The sequence below is a fragment of the Esox lucius genome, chromosome 15 (genome assembly GCF_011004845.1).
Source record: "Esox lucius isolate fEsoLuc1 chromosome 15, fEsoLuc1.pri, whole genome shotgun sequence".
NCBI classification, from domain to species: Eukaryota; Metazoa; Chordata; class Actinopteri; order Esociformes; family Esocidae; genus Esox; species Esox lucius.
In genome coordinates, this window is record NC_047583.1 from 17,078,817 (window position 1) to 17,100,008 (window position 21,192).

The window sequence follows — 21,192 nt, forward strand, 5'->3', positions numbered from 1 at the left end:
GAGGCTGGCGCCCAGGCTACATAACTAGTGCTCTTCAATCAATCTACTGTTAGTAGAACTGTGAATCTTTCACACAATGTCATTTATGGTGCTAAAAGGCACAGGGTTTCATCACTTAAAGACAACAAAAAATAAACCATACAGCTTGTATAGTAAATCTGAGGGGCTTGGAGCTTCAGTCCCTGTCCCACCTACCTGCGTGTGAGTTTTGAGGTAAGTTTGGAAAAGAGGTTGCTGGTGCCGCGACTGCGAGTCTGGGAAAGGGGCGCGGCGTCGTTGGACAGGGTGGGTGACGCCGGTGGCCCGTTGTACGTGGCTGTGCGCCGCTCCCTCAACTGGCTGCCGTGGAAGGTGCTGCGGCTCGCCGTGCCTCGTGGGAAACGCAGTCTGTCTGGCGTGGTGGTGCTGGTGATGCTGTGGGTGGATGCCACAGGGTTCCGCTGGCCAGGAGACACCGCCACACTGCAGGCAGGACGGTGGGAGGGAGAACGTGAGAGAGAAGACCTGGCTGTGCAACAAATGGACCATCAGCTGAACATCACCAGAACACAAAACAAGGACATCAGGTCTGTGTCAAGTATGTTCATTTAATGTCATAGCAGTACATCACTAAGGTTCGTTATCATGAAACTGAGGTAAGAGTTTTAAAATACAGATGAAACTAAAAGTAAGGCGCTGGAGTGACTGATGCAGGTTGAGGTAGACATGGCTGGCTGATCTACAGGAGCCAGACAGGAGCCAGGCCAGAACCGCCAGGTCCCAGCAGAGGTTGGACATATTCAGGAACCGAGGTTCGTGTGCACGGTCGTAATAAAAGTAGGGTCTGTCACCCGCAAGAGATTAGAGAGAGGATGGGAAGTCCACGAAAGAGATGGACGTCGATGCTGGGGGCCAATCTGTGGGTCAGAGGGCCTGAGACAGAGACAGGTCTACACTTGACTGGCCTGCCCGCCGTTCTGGTGGGCCTGTAGAAGTCCAGAGGGAAGTGGGGCACCCAGAGTCTCTGGGATTGACAGAGACCCGGTTCCTCAGCCGGATCCAGGTGGACGTGTCAGACAACAAGGGGGCGTTTTGTGACACAGACGGACATCTCAGTCATACTGGGACACAACCGCAGCACAACGTACTCGTTTAGAGAAAGGGGGTAGAAGGAGAGCAAGATCATTCTCCCCCGGGAGGCATGGTCTTGCTTTTAATTAATAAGTTCCATGGTAACAGTATCATTAGTCGTGGTTTCTCCTTTGAGTCTGGGTGGAGGGACAGGGAAGGTGTTGTGCCGAACACCGACCCCATGTGAAGGCTTCCTGTGAGAGGGGTTTTGATGCCATTTGACTTACCTGTTCTCTTTCCCATTGGGAATGACAGAGAGCCGGTCGGTAGTATTCCTGTCGCTGCACACATACGTGTTTCTCCTGGTCATCCCACCAGAGCCGGTGTTATTCTGTAACGTGCAACATACACGCAGATTCAGCACAGGTTCAGCAAGCAGAGGAAAGAATTCCTCCCTACTTTAAGTGCCAAGTCAATAATGGAATTGAAACAGCACACACTCACGTTGGGGACGACGGGAGCGCTCTTCTTGCCATTGGGAATATCAGCCTTGTTGGGGTTGGTGGCGTTCCCCATCAGGGGGCTGGAGGGCAGCACAATGCGTCCCCCTGGAGGGTTGGGTTTCCGGAGCTGCACCCCTCCCTCCTCTTTGATGTGGTTTTCCGCCGTGCTGGCCAGGCTCCGCTTGGGATTTCCTAATGCTGGTGGAACATTCTGACCCACTGGGTAAGAGAGAGAAAACCAGGAAGACGGGACGGTTGAAAAAGATAAAAAACTGAACATACTATTGACGTGCATATCATTGAATACTTATCTCACTCACTAAAATGCTAATCAATTCATAAAATGTTTTGACATGCGTTTTTCTTGATTTTTAGTTTTTTAATTCTGTCTCTCACGGTTCAAATAAACCTACCATTGAAATTAAAGACTGATAATTTCTTTGTCAATGGGCAAACATACAAAATCAGCATGGGATCAAATAATTTCTTCCCTCACTGTAGCTTTGGAGAAATACTTGAATCAAATAATCTGTATTTTGGTAAAGTTCCTTCCTCATAGTTAGTTTGCTGTGTGGTTGTGAGACCAGGGTTTGAGTCTTCCTTGAATACTAGCCCAGGGGGGCACTGCAATGGGCCTGCAGCATCCATGTTTAGGGGGTTAGTAGTGAAATATTTTTGCTTTGCCTTGTCACGCTCATTGGCGACTCATTGCGGCTGGCTTGGGCGCCTGTGGGCTCAATCAAGGCAGAACACCACATTAAACATTCTCCTTAGACACGTAAGCTTGGTCTCGACTGACTGTCCTGAGTATGTTGGCGGTTGCTGTGAGGTTGGACTCATCATAATTTTGATTTTGCAAAATTGGGGAGAGAAATCGTTGAAACTACAAAAAACAAAAGTGATGATTTTCCTTTAAATAGTTAATATGAGCAACTGGCTCACCCTGATCACTGTAGCGTCTCTGTTTCTGGTTGGAGGTGATAGTCCTTTGGACTTTGAGGTGGGATGGGGACTGGCTGTTGAGCTCACTGGTGGGACGAGGTTTAGCCAGGGACAGGTTGCTGTTGGACGTTGACTCACTGGGCTCCAGCTTGGGGATTATCATTCAGAACAAACACATTAAAAAGAATGGACACTAAACAGACTATAGTTATCAAGACCTCTGTCGTGTCTGTCTGACCTCAGAAGACTTTCTCCCCAGCAGCAGGTAGGTGGCAGTGATCTCGTCATACTTCATCTTGGCCAGTGACTCCTGGATCTCCTCTAGAGAGTAGCCCATCCCCACCATGACATCTGGAACAGCACAGACAAGGGTTCACGCTTAGCTCTGGTCTCAAGAACCACTGGCAACAACGTTTGGACTTTTTAGGGACTTCAGTGTTCCCCAAATACATGGGGAACACTGAAACATGTGATCTTTCTCCCATAGACTACAGAGCCATAGTCAAACACGTGCATTAGCAAAAAAAGTTTTAAATATAATTCCATTAAGCCAATCCACTCTTGGCTTCGATGGCTGATCATAAAAGACCAGAGTGGAAAAAAACGTATAACCAATTTGACATTAACGTCGCTTGTTGCTCAGAGTTCTTGCTCCTTTCTACATTCTTCATTTTTTTCTTGCAATTGGTAATATTCTAACTACCACATAATGTACGTATTTAAACATGAAGAATATAGTCCATGACAAATAGGGAAATCAGGGAATAGACCATTTGGCATTTTGCCCTGCTTTTCGCTTCTTACGCTGCATAATTGTGTGCTAGTGGACCCAGGTGGCACAAGTCAAGTTCAAATATAGCAAAAAGTGATATTGGGAGGTCGTTGCAATCGTCGATGGATGTCCAACATCGTGGATAGAGGGTTACATGGTCCTGTCGTCCAGCCCTAGAGCCGGGACAAGTATTCCAGGTTGGGTGTTATCAGAACACAACCGTTGTGGACAGAGGTCTCCCGACCAATCATTGCTACCCAACGCATAACTATCTTTAACCCAGCCAATATTTCCCCATTGTCTTTTGCCTCACAACCAATCACTTCCACCCCCGTTTGGCTGCTGGCACCACGTTGAGAGACGCATGCCCGACGGGGAGGCTAAGCTCTCGTAGAGACCAGGTCTCTATCTCTTTACATTTCCCCACTCAGCTATAGTGTTCCCCAATGACTATGTTTTGGGGCAGATCAGGCTTCACTAAACCCCGTGAGGAGTAAGTGCTCCACTGGGCCAAAGACATGGGGAACACTGAAACATGTGATCTTGCTCCCATAGACTACAGAGCCATAGTCAAACATGTGCTCCTTCCTCCCTCCCGCTCTCTCACTCTGCGCTAAGCAGCTGGCAGCCTCTTCTAACACATGTGCTCTGACAGAGATCCCAGCTGCTGTTATGCAATACCCCCACACTCCAGAGGACATCTTTCTGAGTGTACACCCTCTTCCCCCTCCCTCACCCCCTTGGAGCTTTAATCCAGGGCAAGATGCGGAGGATCTCTCACTGTCTCCTGTTTTTCTCCCTCTCTGGGACTCTGGCAGAAACAGGGCATGCTTTTATGCTGCACTTCATCTTTTTCTTTTCAAAACTACAAGGTGCTGAAATACTGACAGCTGTGCTGCGGCTACCTACATACGTTACCTACAGCTTTTCACAGAAACAAGGGCAGCGATTCTCCTGTGTTTATTACCTATTCTCTTCTGATCTGTGATGTCCTGTTCTGGTTCTACGAAAGGCTTTAGCTCGTCCTCCTCCGATCCTGCGTTTATCCATCGGTCCTTCATGATTTGCTGAAAGGAAAAGGCAGAAAAAAGGGCTCCTCATAACACAAAGTCCTATCATTATGATCACAGGTTTACATACAGTACCGTGAAAAAAGGCCACCTGAGAACATTTCTGAAGCCATTTATCTGGACTGTATGTGTTTATTTGCTTGTAAAAACTCCATATAACATTAGAATGAATATAAATAAACAATAACACAATAAAACATAAAGAAAAATGCATGTGTTGTCCAAAAGGAAATGTATACACTGTAAGATTGCTAGAAGAAATGTGAAGAAACCAAAAAAAAAATAAAAGAACGTGAGTAAGCTGAAGTGGAAGATCCAAAAAGCTGTCTGCATCTGATGAAGAGTACTTAAAGATCTTACAGGAAATGGCCCTCTTTGACGGACTGGAAACGTTTTAATGACCCAAAACACTATGCAAAGACAATTAAAACCTACTTGGAGTGGAAGTCTGTAGATGGAACACTAACAGCACTTGAATGGCCACCTCAGGGCCCTAACCTCAACATAATTGAAGATTTCTAAGATCACTTGGGAGAAGCACAAAAAACAGCCAAACTAAAAAGAAGAGTTATGGCAAGAAGCTTTGAAGTTACCACAGGACTGCCTGAAGTCATTACAAGTAAACAAAAGCAAATTACTTCTAAGGAACATGTTTTTGTTCCTTTTCAATGTATTAATATTTCTTTTGTGTTGAACAAATAAACACTTACAGCTCAGAAAACAATTTTCTCAGTTGGCCTAAGACATTTGCCCAGTACCGTATAATTATAGGACAGTACTGATGTGTATGATGGGTTTGCAAAATAATGGAAATAGGAAATGTCCAACCACAAAGACCATATAATATTTTCTAAGGGCATCTTTCAGTGCAGAGCTCTATCTAATCTGAACTACTGTTGTCAGGAAGGATGAGCACTGATGTGAGCACACAATGTGAATACACACAAGAAAAAAAACAAGACAACTCTTTGCTTTGCCTGCATTTCTCTCAACCTAAATAAAACCAGAAGGATGAAGTGTGATCATGAATTATGTATTTGGCCAGTAGTGGTGGGGGGGGGGGGTGGGGGAGAGCAAGAGAGAGTGGTGAACGGATGGAGATGAAGAATGGAGAGAATGTTCTGCAGTACCGTCATGCCATGGTGGAGCGAAATAAAAGAAGAAGTGTAGAATATTTACATTTTCGCTGTCCTCCCTCACCTCGAGAGTCCCCCGCTTGGCCGGGTTGAGCACCAGAAATCTCTTGAGGAGGTTCTCACAGTCAGTGGACATGTAGAAAGGGATACGGTACTTCCCCCTTAAAACACGTTCCCTTAGCTCCTATGGGAGAAGATACAGAGTAGAGGTCAGGGTTAGAGGTCAGGGTAAGGTTCTCTCAAAACCCTCTTTGTGAACTGCTTCACAGGGATGGAGAGGTCAGTTAAGGACATTTTCCAGTTTGGTTTGTCTATACGATTTAGTTGTAAAACATTATGTTATCTAATACCATAAACTGGGTTGTTCAAATCCTGAATTCTGATTGGCTGATAGCTGTGGTATATGACTGTATACCACGGGTATGATGTCACATCCTTTTTTTCTGCATTAACTGAGTTGGTAATCAGTTTACAATCACAATAAGGCATCTCAGGGGATTGTAATATACTGCAATATACCACGGCTGCGTCCCTGAACCCTGGACTGGTGATGCTATGTCTGGGGTGTTGAGTCATTTAAGATAGCACTCCCAGCTGGAAGCCTCAGGAGTACCAAGATGGATGCACAGTGACTTCAGCTTGTACTCTTAAAATGTTCACCTGACACAGACAGAAGACGACTGGTTACCCCACTAAGGATGGTTCCTCTCTAGGTTTCTTTCTAAATTTCAGCCTCTCTTAAGGAGTTTTTCCTAGCCACTGTGCTTCAATAGTTGTTGTTGCTCCTTGGGGTTTCAGGCTGGGTGTTTTGTAAAAGCCCTTTGTGACAACTGCTGATGTAAAAAGGGCTTTACAAATACATTTGATTGATTGATTCAGTATCACAACCCAAACGCAGTTATCTACACATGCATTCTTGGCTCATAAAGGTCCATCTTTCTCCAACACACCCACAATAGGGTTTCAGTTATGTAGTTCCTTAGCTGTCAAAAACACTACCAGTCAATGACAAAACTGCAAAGTGTGGGGCATTGTCTAAAGGCTAGGTTTCCCAGAAAAGCTTTCCAGGACATTTGTTAAAATTATTCTCCTGGCTACTGGATCTGAACAAATAAAAACGTGATTGTTGTCGCTGTCATTTAGGTCATTACTATATTGTGACTACAATGGTTTATACATCTCATATCAGAACAACTGAATTCTGCTGCACCCCCAAGGCCTAAAATTAAAACCCCTGACCTGCAGCTCAGTTCAGAAGGACACATCTATCTTAGATTTCTGGGGGGTTAAAAACACTATTCACTACATACATAAGAGTGCAACTTTTCAAAATGTCTTCATAATGCCACATAATGCCACTAATCAAAAGTGACTTTCATGAGCCACATCAACATGGACTGATGTTGATCTGCAAAAGTGATAAAATATATATTATTTCTTTGCTGAATTTTATTAATTTAAATGAAAATCAGTTGCAAATTGTCTGGAAATATAGATATTGAACATCATTATCCTACATAGAAAACAAGAGGACGGAAGTGTCCCTACAGACCTTGAGGTTCTGCCCATCAAAGGGCAGTGATCCGCTGACCAGCGTGTAGAGGATGACCCCCAGGCTCCAGACATCTACTTCAGGCCCGTCATACTTCTTGCCCTGGAACAGTTCTGGTGCAGCGTAGGGCGGGGAGCCACAGAACGTGTCCAGCTTGTTGCCCATGGTGAACTCATTACTGAAACCAAAGTCTGCTATCTTTATGTTCATATCTGCATCCAGAAGCAGATTCTCTGCCTAGAGACCCAGGAGGGAAAAAATGGAAGGAGGGATGCAGTGAACACTAGCATTGAGATGAAATAGAAAAAAACAGACCGATGCTGATGGAGATGGCCCAGCACTGAAAACCTCCTCAAAAACAAAGTGCTCTATAATTTAAAGTTAGGGTTGTGGTTAAAGTTTAACGGTGCTTTTTAATCTCCCCAGTGGCACAAACACACAAGGTGGAGATGGCTGCTCTCACATCTCTGTCCTCATGGATCATTCATGAAGCTTAACAGAGATGCCGCTGCTGCTGGCAGAGAGATGGGAGGTTGAATAGAGTAACTCCCACGGAGGTCGACCCCTTTGCACTTACCAAGATAAAAATACAGGAACATCAATATTTATTCCACGTGGCACCATAACAGAGGGGGGCTAAACAGAATGGCCCTTAAAGTGTGTATGTACAGCAGGGGAGAAACTCCAATTTCTCTTAAAATTGTATTACACATAATCCTAAACACAACCCTATGCCTAACCCTATCCTTAGGACCAAAACATTTAAATGTTGCTTCTAATTCTGACATGGCTGCAAAGGAATCTGATTTCTAGGCTAAATAATTTGACTTTGAGCTTACAGAATCTAGTGGAAACCCAGAAGCATATGAGCAGGTAAAAATCCTACCACAAGGGTTTCCCAGATGGCGTAGCAGTCTAAAGCTCTCTTTCATAATGCCAAGCTTTCCACCATAGTCTAGGTTCAAACCTAGATTGTGTTGCTGACAGACATGAGGACGGGAACTAAATGAGATCCATGGGGCATCAGCGTGGGTGGTGGCATCGTCACTAGAGATTTCCTTAATTTATTGTGATCTAGCAACTCTGTCAGGCAGATCGGGGACTTTTAAAAAGCTAACTGTGGTCTTAAAATAAGGTGAGCTGATTGGACATGCAGTTTGGAAAAAAAGCAGAATGGCTTGGCATGGATACCTAGAGAGAAAACATGTCGCAATCTTCAACTCTCCCTAGCCTGTTGGGAGATTCTGTGACAAAAAAGGGTGGAAAGTACAACTGAAATAATGAAATTAGGGAAGCTACAAAATTTGGGAAAAACTATTTTGAAAACCTGCTTCCTACCCCAACATACATACACCCACTTTAGTCCTCCCCCAGCCCCTGTCTTCACTGGTCCTTTACCTTCAGGTCTCTATGAACAATGTTTTTCTGGTGGCAGTACTGCACAGCAGATACAATCTACAAACAAACAAAAACACACACACACAGAAGGTCAGTGATTAAGTTATAATCTTCCATCTGACTGTTTTCACCCTCCCCATACAGTGGGGAGAATCACCCCCCTTTATTCAGCTGTATTTACTCAGTGCGACTTATAACATCCAAGTGAAAGCTATAACACCAACATGTCAGAAAAAAACAAAAAAACAATCACTGAGATGGAAAAAGGATCACCCCCTTGTGTCAGTATTTTGTTGAACCACCTTTTGCTTTAATTACAGCCTTTAGTCTGTTGGGATATGTCTCTACTAACTTTGCACATCTAGACGTTGCAATATTTGACCACTCTTCTTTGCAGAACTGCTCAAGTTCAGTTAAATTTGATGGTGACCATTTGTGGACCGCTGTCTTCAAGTCATTCCACAGATCTTCAATGGGGTTTAAGTCTGGGCTCTGACTAGGCCATGCAAGGACCTTTTTCTCCTTCAACCACTGTGTGGTCAGTTTTGCTGTGTGCTTTGGGTCATTGTCATGTTGGAAGGTAAATCTTCTTCCCATTGACAACTTTCTGGCAGAGAACAGCAGATTTTCCTCAAGAATTTGACAGTATTTTGCCCCATCCATTTTTCCTTCTATCCTGACAAGTGCTCCAGTCCCTGCTGGAAACAACCCCATAACATGATATTACCACCTCCATGCTTTACTGTAGGAATGGTGTTATTTGGATGGTGAGCTGTATTGGATTTTCACCAGACATATCGTTTGGCGTTGAGGCCAAATAATTCAATTTTAGTCTCATCTGACCATAACACCTTTTTCCAAGTGGCCTTAGAATCTTCAAGGTGCGTTCTGGCAAAGCTCAATCGTGACTGCATGTGGCCTTTCTTGAGGAGTGGCTTTTTTCTTGCAACCCTCTCATACAAGCAACATTTGTGGAGAATTTGTGATATTGTTGTCACATGCACACAATGACCACTCTTTGTCATGAATTCCTGCAACTGCTTCAGAGTTGCTGTAGGCCTCTTGGTAGCCTCTCTGAACAGTTTCCTCCTAGCTCTTTCATCCAGTTTGGAGCAATGTCCTGACCCAGGTAGGGTCTGTGTTGTACCAAATACCTTCCACTTCTTAATAGTAGACTTGACTGTGCTTCTAGGCACTGATAAAGCCTTTGACATATTTCTTTATCCATCTCCTGACTTGTGCCTGTCCACAACTTTATCCTGGAGATCTTTTGACAATGCCTTGCCACCCATAGTTGATTGTTTTATTCAGTTGCACTACCAAGGACTGAAATGCTTCAGGAAAAGCTTGTTTCATGCTGAGCTAATCAAAATGACCACAGCTGATCACAGTTGAAAGTCAATTGGCTTTGTGTGCTATTGAGAAGGTGATTAACTACAGCTGGTTGGGTATACAAGTCCTTTTTAGGAGGGGGGTGATTATTTTTCCAACTCAGTGATTCTGTTTTTTAATTTGTAATATTTTTTTTCTGACAACTTGGTATTATATCTTTCACTTGGATGTTATAAGTTGTAAATACAGCTGAATAAAACAAACATTGTTTTTGTCCGTTTTCATTTCAGGCTACAAAGCAACAAACTGTGATAATTTCAAAGGGGGGTGGTTATTTTTTATACCCACTGTATATGTAGGATGTGGTCAGGAGTTGTGGTGGTTTTAGCATACACAGCTAGAGAAAGATTGTCTCAGACACCCAGTGCAGACATGACAATACTATATATAGAGAAACAGCAGTCTCCTCTTCTTGTGTTAGCATCAGCACTAGGTGTTCATCAGCCCCCAGTGAAACTCTGCAGCAAGATGTATCCGCAGTCCAACCAGGTAGGAAGCTAAACTTTAGAAACTGCTGAGTGTGACTGTCTGTCCACCGCAGAGTGCGTTGTCTAGGCAATAACCCAATTCCACCCAATCAGTGACAGCCAGCACTAAGTGATGAGTGGAGCCCTGTGTTCTGTTCCTTTTCATAACTTCACACTGATGGTGGGTCAGAACTCTGACTAGTGATGTCTTGTGGTCATGCGACCAGACAGGCAGGCAGGGTGTGAATCAGCACACTGCGGGTAAAGTCCTGTACCTACCTGTCTAAATTTAGCTCTGGCCTCTTTTTCCTTCATCCTTCCATGTGCAACAAGGTAGTCAAAGACCTCTCCTGCAGGGCAAAGACAAAATTAAGTAGCTCAAATAAAAGGTTCTGTACTTCAAAGAAAACATTTGACGAAAACATCACAAATCAGCCTAAATATTGATTAGGGTTGAGCTTAAGGGAAACATCTAAAGGAATGGGCAACATGCAAGCTCAGCTGTTCCTCACAACTACAGAAGGATACAGAAGTCTAATTCCTTTACTTTTGAGAGCGGTGGAAACATTCCTCAACCTGCACACCTGTGTGTTGTTTCCTGAAACCTTTCCATGCTAAACCGTGACGGAGCTCTTATGTGGCCTTGCTGCAAGTGAACAGCAGCTGAAGGGTTGGGGGGTCACACGTGTGGATGTGTTCTTCGGGTGGGAGGGGATACAGCGCCAACATAAACTGTCCCGATAATCTCCAGTTCCCCATCCTCAAAACACGCTATCAACAATGGGCGACCTGCAGAAGCAGCAAGCGAGTGTGTGTATAGGCCTTTGTACGCATCTAAGAAACTGTCACGAGTTCTCTACAACGCTGTTCTAAATGCAGGACTTGTCAACAGGACAGATTGTCCAGAAACTAACTAGCGTATGTATGTCATGAATGGAATGCCACTGCAGCATAATACATGTCTTCTGTTTGACTCTTTACCCAGGCCTATCCCAAACCAGCTGCTATATAACAGCTAAAAAGTCAAAGCACAATACTACTCACCTCCACTGGCATACTCCATTACCAGGTACAGTGTCCTCTCTGTCTGAATCACCTCAAACAACTTGACTGAAGAGAAAAGAGAGAATACAATGTGTCTTTGTATTTAGGCTCACACTCAACAACAACTAACAATTGCATCTTTTTGGCAAAACGAATAAAAAAAAAATACTGGATAGCTGACAGATGGTTTAAGGGAGTTTCTGTTCCTCATCATCAAGAGCAATGTCTTGTAGCTCAAAGAAAGGAATCCAGTTCACATATTCTACAGCTGAAAGTCTTGAGGCTAAGGAAATGTAATATACAGTTGTGCTCATAAGTTTGCATGCCCTGGCAGAAATTGTGAAATGTAGGCATTGATTTTGAAAATATGATTGATCATGCAAAAATACTTTTTATCCTTTTATTTAAGGATAGTGGTCATATGAAGCAATTTATTATCACATAGTTTTCTGTTATCATCAAATCATAATGATAACTGAAATCATCCAAATTGCCCTGATCAAAAGTTTACATACCCTCGAATGTTTGGCCTTGTTACTAACACACAAGGTGACACACACAGGTGAAAGTAGCAATTAAAGGTGAATTTCTCACATCTGTGGCTTTTTAAATTGCAATTAGTGTCTGTGTATGAATAGTCAATGAGTTTGTTAGCTCTCATGTGGATGCACTGTGCAGGTTACAAACAGAGCCATGGGGAGCGGAAAATAACTGTCAAAAGACCTACGTAACAAAGTAATGGAACTTTATAAAGATGAAAAAGGATATAAACAGACATCAAAAGCCTTGCAAATGCCAGTCAGTACTGTTCAATCACTTATAAAGAAGTGGAAAATTCGAGGATTTCTTGATACCAAGCCAAGGTCAGGTAGACCAAGAACGATTTCAGGGCAAAATTGCCAGAAGAATTGTTCGGGATACAAAGAAAAACCCACAGTTAACCTCAGGAGAAATACAGGCTGCTCTGGAAAAAGATGGTTTGGTTGTTTCAGGGAGCACAATATGACAATACATGAACAAAAATGAGCTTCATGGTTGAGTTGCCAGAAAGAAGTCTTTACTGCGCCAAAGCCACAAAAAAGCCTGGTTACAATATTCCCAACAACACCTTGACACGCCTCACAGCTTCTGGTACACTGTAATTTGGAGTGATGAGACCAAAATAGAGCTTTATGGTCACAACCATAAGCACTATGTTTGGAGAGGGGTCAACAAGGCCTACAGTGAACAGAAAATCATCCCCACTGTGAAGCATGGTGGTGGCTTACTGATGTTTTGGGGGTGTGTGAGCTCTAAAGGCACAGGGAACTTTGTGAAAATGTATGACAAGATGAATGCAGCATGTTATCAGAAAATACTGGCAGACAATTTGCATTCTTCTGCACGAAAGCTGTGCATGGGACGCTCTTGGACTTTCCAGCATGACAATGACCCTAAGCACAAGGCCAAGTTGACCCTCCAGTGGTTACAGCAGAAAAAGGTGAAGGTTCTGGAGTGGCCATAATTGAGCCACTCTGGGGAGATCTCTAACGTGCAGTTCATGCAAGATGACCAAAGACTTTGCATGACCTGGAGGCATTTTGCCGAGACGAATGGGCAGCTACACCACCTGCAAGAATACGGGGGCCTCATAGAAAACTATTAGAAAATACTGTATGCTGTCATTGATGCTAAAGGAGGCAATGCACAGTATTAGGAACTAAGGGTATGCAGACCTTTGAACAGGGGTCCGTTTTTTTTTTGTTTCCATGTTTTGTTTTATGATTGTGCCATTCTGTTATGACCTACAGTTGAAGGTGAATCCTATAAGAAATAAAATAATTTTCTTTTACATATGTGACCAATTCTCCAAGGGTATGCAAACTTTGGAGCACAACTGTATATGCATTTCTCAGTTAATTAGATCTCTCCTTCAACTAACCTCATATATTTTAAGAGTTTCTGTGTGTGTCCGGGTGTTATTACATATTATAATCACTGGCCATATTCTCCACAAGTCAGAGCTCTGTGGTAAGATAGCAAGACAATATAAATGACATAATGTTTTAGCAAGAAGACACAATCTTCCAAAACCACAAGGGAAAATGTGTTATGGTCTGATGAGACCAAGGTAGAACCCTTAGGGCTTAATTTCCAAAGATACAGTCACATTAAAAAGTTATTACAATCCATGGAAAGTGGTCTTTTTTAAAAACATATTCATACACGCCTAAGAGTCTCTTACATCGACTGGGAGGACTTTTTGCCCAATTTTCACAGATAGGATGTGACAAATAAAAAAATACTTTTTACAGAAGAATAATAGCAAATGTTATCAAATTATGTCACATTTGCAAGAAGGACAGAAAAAGTTATCATCATCAATAATTCAGACATCTTTATCAGACATAAGTAACTGCCCTAACCCAGCTGACATCAAGGGAATATTAACTTGTATTCAGCAACAGGTGTATTATTCTCTCATACTGGCAATCTATAAAACAATGACTTTCTAATTCCTTTCAGGGAGTTTTACTCTGTTGTTAAAGCAATTTCCTAAGGTCTGATTATTCTAATGAAAAGTAATCTCAGCAATGCTGGTACGTACAAAGGTTTTCCGGTACTCTGCCTTGATGGGGTTGGATTGCAAAAGAAATCTTCATGAAACAAATATTTAAGAGACCTTTTCAATTAAAAACCTGTTTACACCTACAGGCAAATCCTACAAAAACACAGCTATTCTTGACATTAAATGGAAAAAATCCTGGTTACTGCCTTACAAATACAGCATACAGAACACACAAGATCCCACCATATGATATATCTGTGCAACTCTACACCATCCAAATCTCGAAATGTTGAAGATGCAGCTTTATGAGGAATGTAGAATGTGATAATGTGACAGTTTTTTCTGACACAACTTGCTGAGTATGTTTTGTCAACAGTGCTTATATTTTTAACTTGATGGATATCATTTGCAACTACTGTAATGATAATAAGAAGACTGCTTTTGTCATGAACCTTTCTTATTCTTGCTGGCAAATACTTAAATACAGAAATTGAAGAAATTGGTACCAAACATTTTTTTTTATTATAATTTTTTTTAATCAAATGTATTTATATACATAGATCAGTTATTATGACCCCTTAAATGAATGTGACCACAATCAGGCAAACTCTGTTCTATTTAACTGTGAAAGCTAAGGTGCTCACAAGAGCGTATCGACTTTGAAACAATGGGAAACTAATAAACCTAGCTACATCTCCCAAACATGATCTGGATTAGAAGAATATAATGCTCCGTTGGAGGTGGATAAGAACACATTACCAAAGGAATCATCAAAGGAATATAACAAAGTCAATAGTCAATGTATGAAGAAACTTTACAATATTTCCATAGACATCTTAGCAGTTCCCTGTGGGCCCCCAGTTTGAAAACCCCTGCTGTAGGGCAATCACACATCCTTATGATATACAGAGGACTGCAAAAATCAGCTTCCTGCAGTGTTTTCCACGAGCTGATCTAACAGTCTCTGGATGATGAGTGACTGTGAGCTCCAGGGCTATATATAGCAGAGGTGGAACTGCCAAGAGGTTCACTCTCTCTTTTACATGGTTATTATTGTGCTTGCCATTATAATCACATCCAAGCAGAGGAATTCATGACATAAGTGAATTGGAAAATGCAGTAGAAAAGACCTTAACAGAAGCTAATGTGGTGTGCTCGCCAGCTTGTTCCTGTTTAAAAAGTTTAAGATGTTTAAACATTTAAAACAAAGTTGTTTGGTTCAATGGATACCGTTCGAGGGGATCCATTAATGCTAATTATGCAAATGTTTGCAAAAATGTTGAACACAAGCACACTATTTTAGACCATTCTATATACTATTTTACTATATTTAAACTGTTTTAGCTAATAAAAGAAGATTGAAAACCCAGTAACAAGAATATAACAATTGTGCCTTTGGCGAGCACAACTAATAATAATAAGACTATGAGAGACATCTAGCGCCTTGCAAGCACAGCTAAAAATAAGACTTAGAAAGAAATCTAGAGTTGTGATTTGCCCAACAGACAGGCACAACTAATAAGAGAAAATTCTAAAGTCATACATTGCATTTGCCAAGCACAACTAATGAACAGGGAATCCTGTATCCTTCCTGAACTGCAACTCAAGGTGAAAGGTGTGTGTTGTATGATTTCTGCGTGTGTGTTCTGCTTACCAATATTTGGGTGGTTTAAAAGCTTCATTATTCTTACTTCTCTGAAGAGCTGGAACGAGAGAATAAAATGCATACAATGAAGTACAATTTCACCTGTGTGTATTCAGCATTTTTTGGTAGTCCATTCAGTAGAAGCTTGAGTGTAGATATCTAACTTTGTTGTAATGATCAGTCCTAATTACTTGTCTGACAACTCCCAAGTATTCATAGCTTGAAATAAATGTAATAATTCTATACCAACATAACACAGATCATATTTTTATAAATATATATGTGTCTATTCCTTTATTATTTTACATATATATATTAAATATAAGAATCAAGTAGGAGTACATTTCATAGTAATTGTTAAATGTCAAATGATCATAACTACTAGGAAAGGGAAGTAGCTAGCTTGTTTTCAGAAAAGTGAAGTTAGCTAGGAGCTAGCTACTTCCCTCTCTGTAACATTATCAGAATGGTGAAGCCTTGCTCATCAGACCATACTGAAAAGGCCGCTGAGTCCTGGCCATCTACTGTAGATAGCTGCTTCACTTGCCATAATGTTATCAGGGTCAATGAAGAAACTTGTCCATTTGTGTTTGAAGCATATATTATCAAAAAACATTTGTATACTACATTATGACTCAAAAATAATAAAAAAGAATACATAGGATTTTTAGCGCCTTTTAAGAAACCCAAGGACACTGTACATCAACAAAAAACTAAAACACAATAGTAGGAACAGTAAACAAGGCTTAGGGTGAGCTACACAGAAGGAAAAGCCAGCAGGAGCAAGTCTGTTTTCAGTCCATTTTTGAAGATGGTGATGGAATCTGAGATGCGGGTGGCAGAAGGGAAAGAGTTCCAAAGTTTAGGGGCCACAACACTGAATGCCCGGTCCCCCATGTTACAGAGTCTAGTTTTTGGAATGGTGAAAAGTCCAGTGTCAGAGGAACGGAGCCTACGAGAGGGGTTGTGTATGTAAAGGAGGTTGGACAGGTATGAGGGGACAAGGCCATGAAGGGCCTTGTAGGTGAGGAGCAGGATTTTGTAATTGATGCGGAACTTGACAGGAAGCCAGTGAAGATTGAGGGTCTCTACAACTGGGTCTGTGACGGACGAGCAGGAACTGAGAGATGTTACGGAGGTGGAAGAAAGCTGATTTGGTGACAGACTATGTGGAGGTCAAAAGAGAGAGTAGAGTCAGAAATAACACCCAAGTTTTTGACCTTGGAGGATGGGCAGATGGAGAGGCCGTCGATGGATAGAGCCTTGGGAGTCAACATGATCTCAGTTTTACTGCTGTTGAGTTTGAGTAAATTAGATGCCATCCATTTCTTTAAGTCTTTAAGACAGCTGGATCAAGGATGGGGGAGGAAGTTGAGAGTTGGGAATTAATTTAAGTATTCATTACGAGTATGTTAGCTCTAACTGCACTGTATTTGTTCACAGAAAGTGTATATGCTGGTCAAACAAAGCAAGAGACGTCAGCTCGAAAGTTGTCATTTGACATGGCTATCTGTTTTACACAGCTATGATGGATCCTTATGCTAAATGATGACACGCATGCTCAACTGACTTGGAAAACATGACTGGGATAAAATTCTCTATTAATATCTCACTATTGGACAGAATGTGTCATAAAGGAGAGGCAGTAGAGAACCATACACTTAAATGTTTTCAGTTGAATTTGATCAAGACGCTTATGTGCGCACACATACTCACACTCGCACAAGCATTTATGAGCGTACACACGATCACACACAATAGACCAATGCTCTATACCCATTAGATAGATCAAATCAGCAGAGTTGCTGCTAAGCCAAAAATGCTCTTTAAGTTTCAATATCAGCTAGAATTTAAAAAACAAGCGCTAATTGCGGTAGTTTTAATTAAGACTAGCCTCAAACATCAAGGTACCTCCAAACTATAAACTACAGTAGGTACATTCTCTCTATAGAACTATAAAGTGGCTACAGAAAGTCTATACATGCAGGAACCCTTTCACATTGAAATTTCAGTGCCTTAGAATTTCATTTAGATTTTTTTCCTCTCGGACCTAGAAAACATACTCCACACTTTTTATTTAAGAAATAATACTCAAAATACAAAGTGTAAATTTCCTAATTGGGTACATTTTCAAAAGTAGTCTATTTTCTAGGCTTAAAGTTCCTTGATCTGTGGTTACTAGTTGGGTTGGGTTTCAGGTTAAGGAGAAAACCATGAAGATAACACAATCTTACAGCTGAAATTACAGTCTTATATAGAGTGATGGTCAGTTCCCTCTGTCTCTCTCACACACACACACACACAGTTTGTTTTTCTATCCTTGCTGAGACCTAACTCTAACCCAGAAATCCATGCTCTCTATTTCCTAGTCCTAAACCTAACCCTAACATTAGCAACCTAATGTTTATGACTAACCTTGACCTAACACTTAACCCAATCTGTAATGCCTAAATGCAGTAAACACTACGCCAAATTGATTGTCCCCCCTAAACTTTATGCCAGAAGTGCCAGCAGGGACCTGCCACAAAAAACCTGCGGGGAAAGATTTATCAGAATTTACTATCTTTGCGGGGACAATTATGCTGAGAATCAGCTTTTTCAATTCAGATTTATTTATTTATTAAATACACTCACCAGCCACTTAATTGGATATACCTTTTCAACTGCTAGTTAATTAAAATATCTATGCAGCCAATCCCGTGGCAGCAACTCAATGCATTTAGGCGTGTATACATGGCCAACATCAGCTTAAGTTCAAATCAAGCATCAGAGTGGGGAAGGTGAAAATGCCTTGTAGATGGCAGAGGTCAGAGGAGAATGGCCAGACTGGTTTGAGCAGATACAAAGGCAACTGTAACTCAAATAACCACTTGTTACAACGAAGGTATGCAGAAGAGCATCACTGAACACACAACACGTTGAACCTTGAAGATGGGCTACAGCAGCAGAAGACCACACTGGGTGCCACTCCTGACTACAGTTTGCACCGGCCCACCAAAATTGGACAACAGAAGATTCAGATGGGTCAGAATTTGGCATACAACATGAAAGCATGGATCCATCCTGCCTTGTATCAACGGTTCAGGCTGCTGGTGGTGTAATGGTGTTGGGGACATTCACAAAGTTTGGGCCCCTTAGAACCTATTGGGCATCATTTAAACACCACAGTCTACCTGAGTATTGTTGCTGACCATGTCCATCCCTTTATGACCACAGTGGAGCCATCTTCTAATGGCTACTTCCAGCAGGAAAAAACGCCATGTTGCAAAGCTCACATCATCTCAAACGGGTTACTTGAACATGACAATGAGTTCACTGTACTCAAACAGCTTCCATGGTTACTAGACCTCAATCCAATAGATCACCTTTGGGATGTGGTGAAACGGGAGATTCCCATCATGGATGCGCAGCCAACAAATCTGCAGCAACTACATGATGCTATAATGTCAGTAAGGACCAAAATCTGAGGAATATTTCCAGCACCTTGTTGAATCAATGACACAAATAATTAGTGCAGTTCAGCTGGTAGAAGGAGGTCCAAACCGGTACCTACTGAAGTGGCCAGTGAGATCAATTATCTCTATGCACAAGGATAACTTTCAACTGAAGACGTACTGGTAAGCAGTTTTCTGCTGAAATCAAACATAGGCTGGCTGACTCAAAGGTCCAGTAAACTTATTTATGCACTTCTCTGGCTCCAAGGATATTTCAGCCAATGATAAGGGTATGTACTTAATCCTCATTGATATGAATAACACTTTGGTGTCACACATGAGGAATTACTTGGCAGCTCTCAAAAAACAGCAACAGCACTGAATCAAATAAAAAAATCTAATCAAAGCGTGTTACAATGTTAAGTAGTCAGTCCCCGAAATCCGCGCTGTACTAGCAAACACTGCACATCAGTAAGTCAGCTATACTGAACTAGTCTTTTAAGATTAGCACAAACTACATACATGTACAATCAGGCTCTGCTGATCTATGTTGTGGAGTCAGACAGAGAGAGTTTCAGATCTAACAATTTGGGTCATTATGGCTAAACGTGACGGAAATTTGTGAAACTGTCAGGAAAGGACTTGTCAATTTAACATATTTTGCGTGCTTGCCATGGCTCTATACAAATGTAATCCATTTCTGACTGCCTCCTGGGTGTTTTGGGAAACTGAATAAAATTACATCTCTATACGCTTCTCACAAGACATGAAACTGCCGGTGACAGTAAAATGGATGTCAACTGAATTTGTATCATGATACACAATATAATTTGTATTGGGAGAATTTAATTAGCTTAATTCTGTCACTGGTCAGCAACACAGCTCTATGTATATAGGTACATTTCAATCCTGCCTAGAAAATTCTGAGAAATGGATTCCCTGCATAGGATAGAGCAGAAAAATGTACCGGACCTTTAAAGATGTGTGCTACCCACATGGTTTCTTGTGAAGCAGGGAGTCGGAGAGCAGCAGAAAGAAAGGAGAACAAACTGTTCACATTTAATCAATGGTTTTGCCCACAATCCCATTAACCTAACCTTTTCCCTTTAACCTGTGCAACAACAACCTGGTTTGGTCATTTGACCTCCGGTGAAGAAGGGGAGAGACCTAGGAAGGGAGACAGGAAGTGAACAAAGAATACAACATGCTTCTGTCAAAATGCACGTTGGGCCTCTATTCTCCCAAACTATTCCAACCGTATGTTACAAACTAAAAATATATGCTGAAAAGACCACATCCCTCTAATCATGTGTGCACAGCTCTTCATCACCATCACAGCTACATTACAAAGGTCGGTGCTCACGGAGACGAACATAGTACATATACATCTAGTTTCTACTATGGACAGTGTTGGGGAAATGAATCCAAACACACACAGTGCAAGACAGAGACAGATTTTCTACTGTCCACGAATCAAAGTCTCCAATAACATTCACCTGAAGCCTAAGTCACATGACAGAGATGCAAAGACGTGATTGTCTGGTGTCCTATTGGTTCTATTGGTTCTTAAATGGAACATATATTGCCTAACAATCCCCAAACAACATCGCTCCTGTGGGTATCTACTATTCATTTCAATTTGTTGATAGCTGGAACTATGCTGACAAGTTAAAAAAGTGTTAAAGCTAACAGTCTAATATGATATTGTGCACATTCACACCTTGGACAATAGTAGATGAATCTGACAAGGAGCTATCAGTTGGCAAAGGAGTCATAGGTGTGGCTACAAATGAGTTCAATCAAGTACTCAACACAAATATTTCTATTTCATTGGCATTATCACCAAAAAATTTAAATACTTTCTCAAGAGAACCTTCATAGTCAGTAAGTTTCCAACAAGACACCTTATGAAAAGCATTTCATGACTCAAGTGTTTTTCTGTTGGCTTAGCACAGCCTATACAAATGGGCCAGGCCTAAAATACAAAGCAACTACTGTAATCAATAGTGCTTTGGAAAAACAGCTGGAAACTGCAAGCTAAGCAGCGAGTGAGATACTTACTCTGTCTCAGAGTGGGGCAGTCTAAAACTATACAGGTCAGGGGATACACAGCCACACTCAAGTTCTGTGAATTAGAGCCAAACATATGCACTTACCTTTTGAAGGCTGTTGGGATTCAGTTGTGTTTTATCGATAATCTTTATTGCCACCTGAGGAGAGAAACAATTTACAACATTGC

At 41.7% G+C, this 21,192-nt stretch overlaps 1 protein-coding gene across 12 annotated transcripts in view; it reads right to left on the reverse strand.

Annotated features, from left to right (window-relative positions):
* mark3a (MAP/microtubule affinity-regulating kinase 3a) overlaps positions 1–21,192 on the reverse strand; it is a 31,965-nt gene that overhangs the window by 7,898 nt on the left and 2,875 nt on the right. For 7 of the 12 annotated variants that reach the window (XR_003782924.2, XM_013137378.4, XM_013137380.4 and 4 more), the window contains exons 3-15: positions 21,110–21,163; positions 15,529–15,577; positions 11,327–11,392; positions 10,562–10,632; positions 8,424–8,480; positions 7,026–7,262; positions 5,517–5,657; positions 4,235–4,334; positions 2,734–2,846; positions 2,496–2,643; positions 1,555–1,772; positions 1,338–1,441; positions 196–462 (exon numbers count right to left, since the gene is read on the reverse strand). Coding sequence is in view for 11 of the 12 variants with exons in the window: in XM_013137378.4 (XP_012992832.2) it covers positions 196–462; positions 1,338–1,441; positions 1,555–1,772; positions 2,496–2,643; positions 2,734–2,846; positions 4,235–4,334; positions 5,517–5,657; positions 7,026–7,262; positions 8,424–8,480; positions 10,562–10,632; positions 11,327–11,392; positions 15,529–15,577; positions 21,110–21,163 (1,625 nt within the window). In the remaining variant the exon portion in view is untranslated. The remainder of the gene's footprint in view (positions 1–195; positions 463–1,337; positions 1,442–1,554; positions 1,773–2,495; positions 2,644–2,733; positions 2,847–4,234; positions 4,335–5,516; positions 5,658–7,025; positions 7,263–8,423; positions 8,481–10,561; positions 10,633–11,326; positions 11,393–15,528; positions 15,578–21,109; positions 21,164–21,192) is intronic. The other 5 variants (XM_013137382.4, XM_013137379.4, XM_013137386.4 and 2 more) reach the window with 1 other exon arrangement.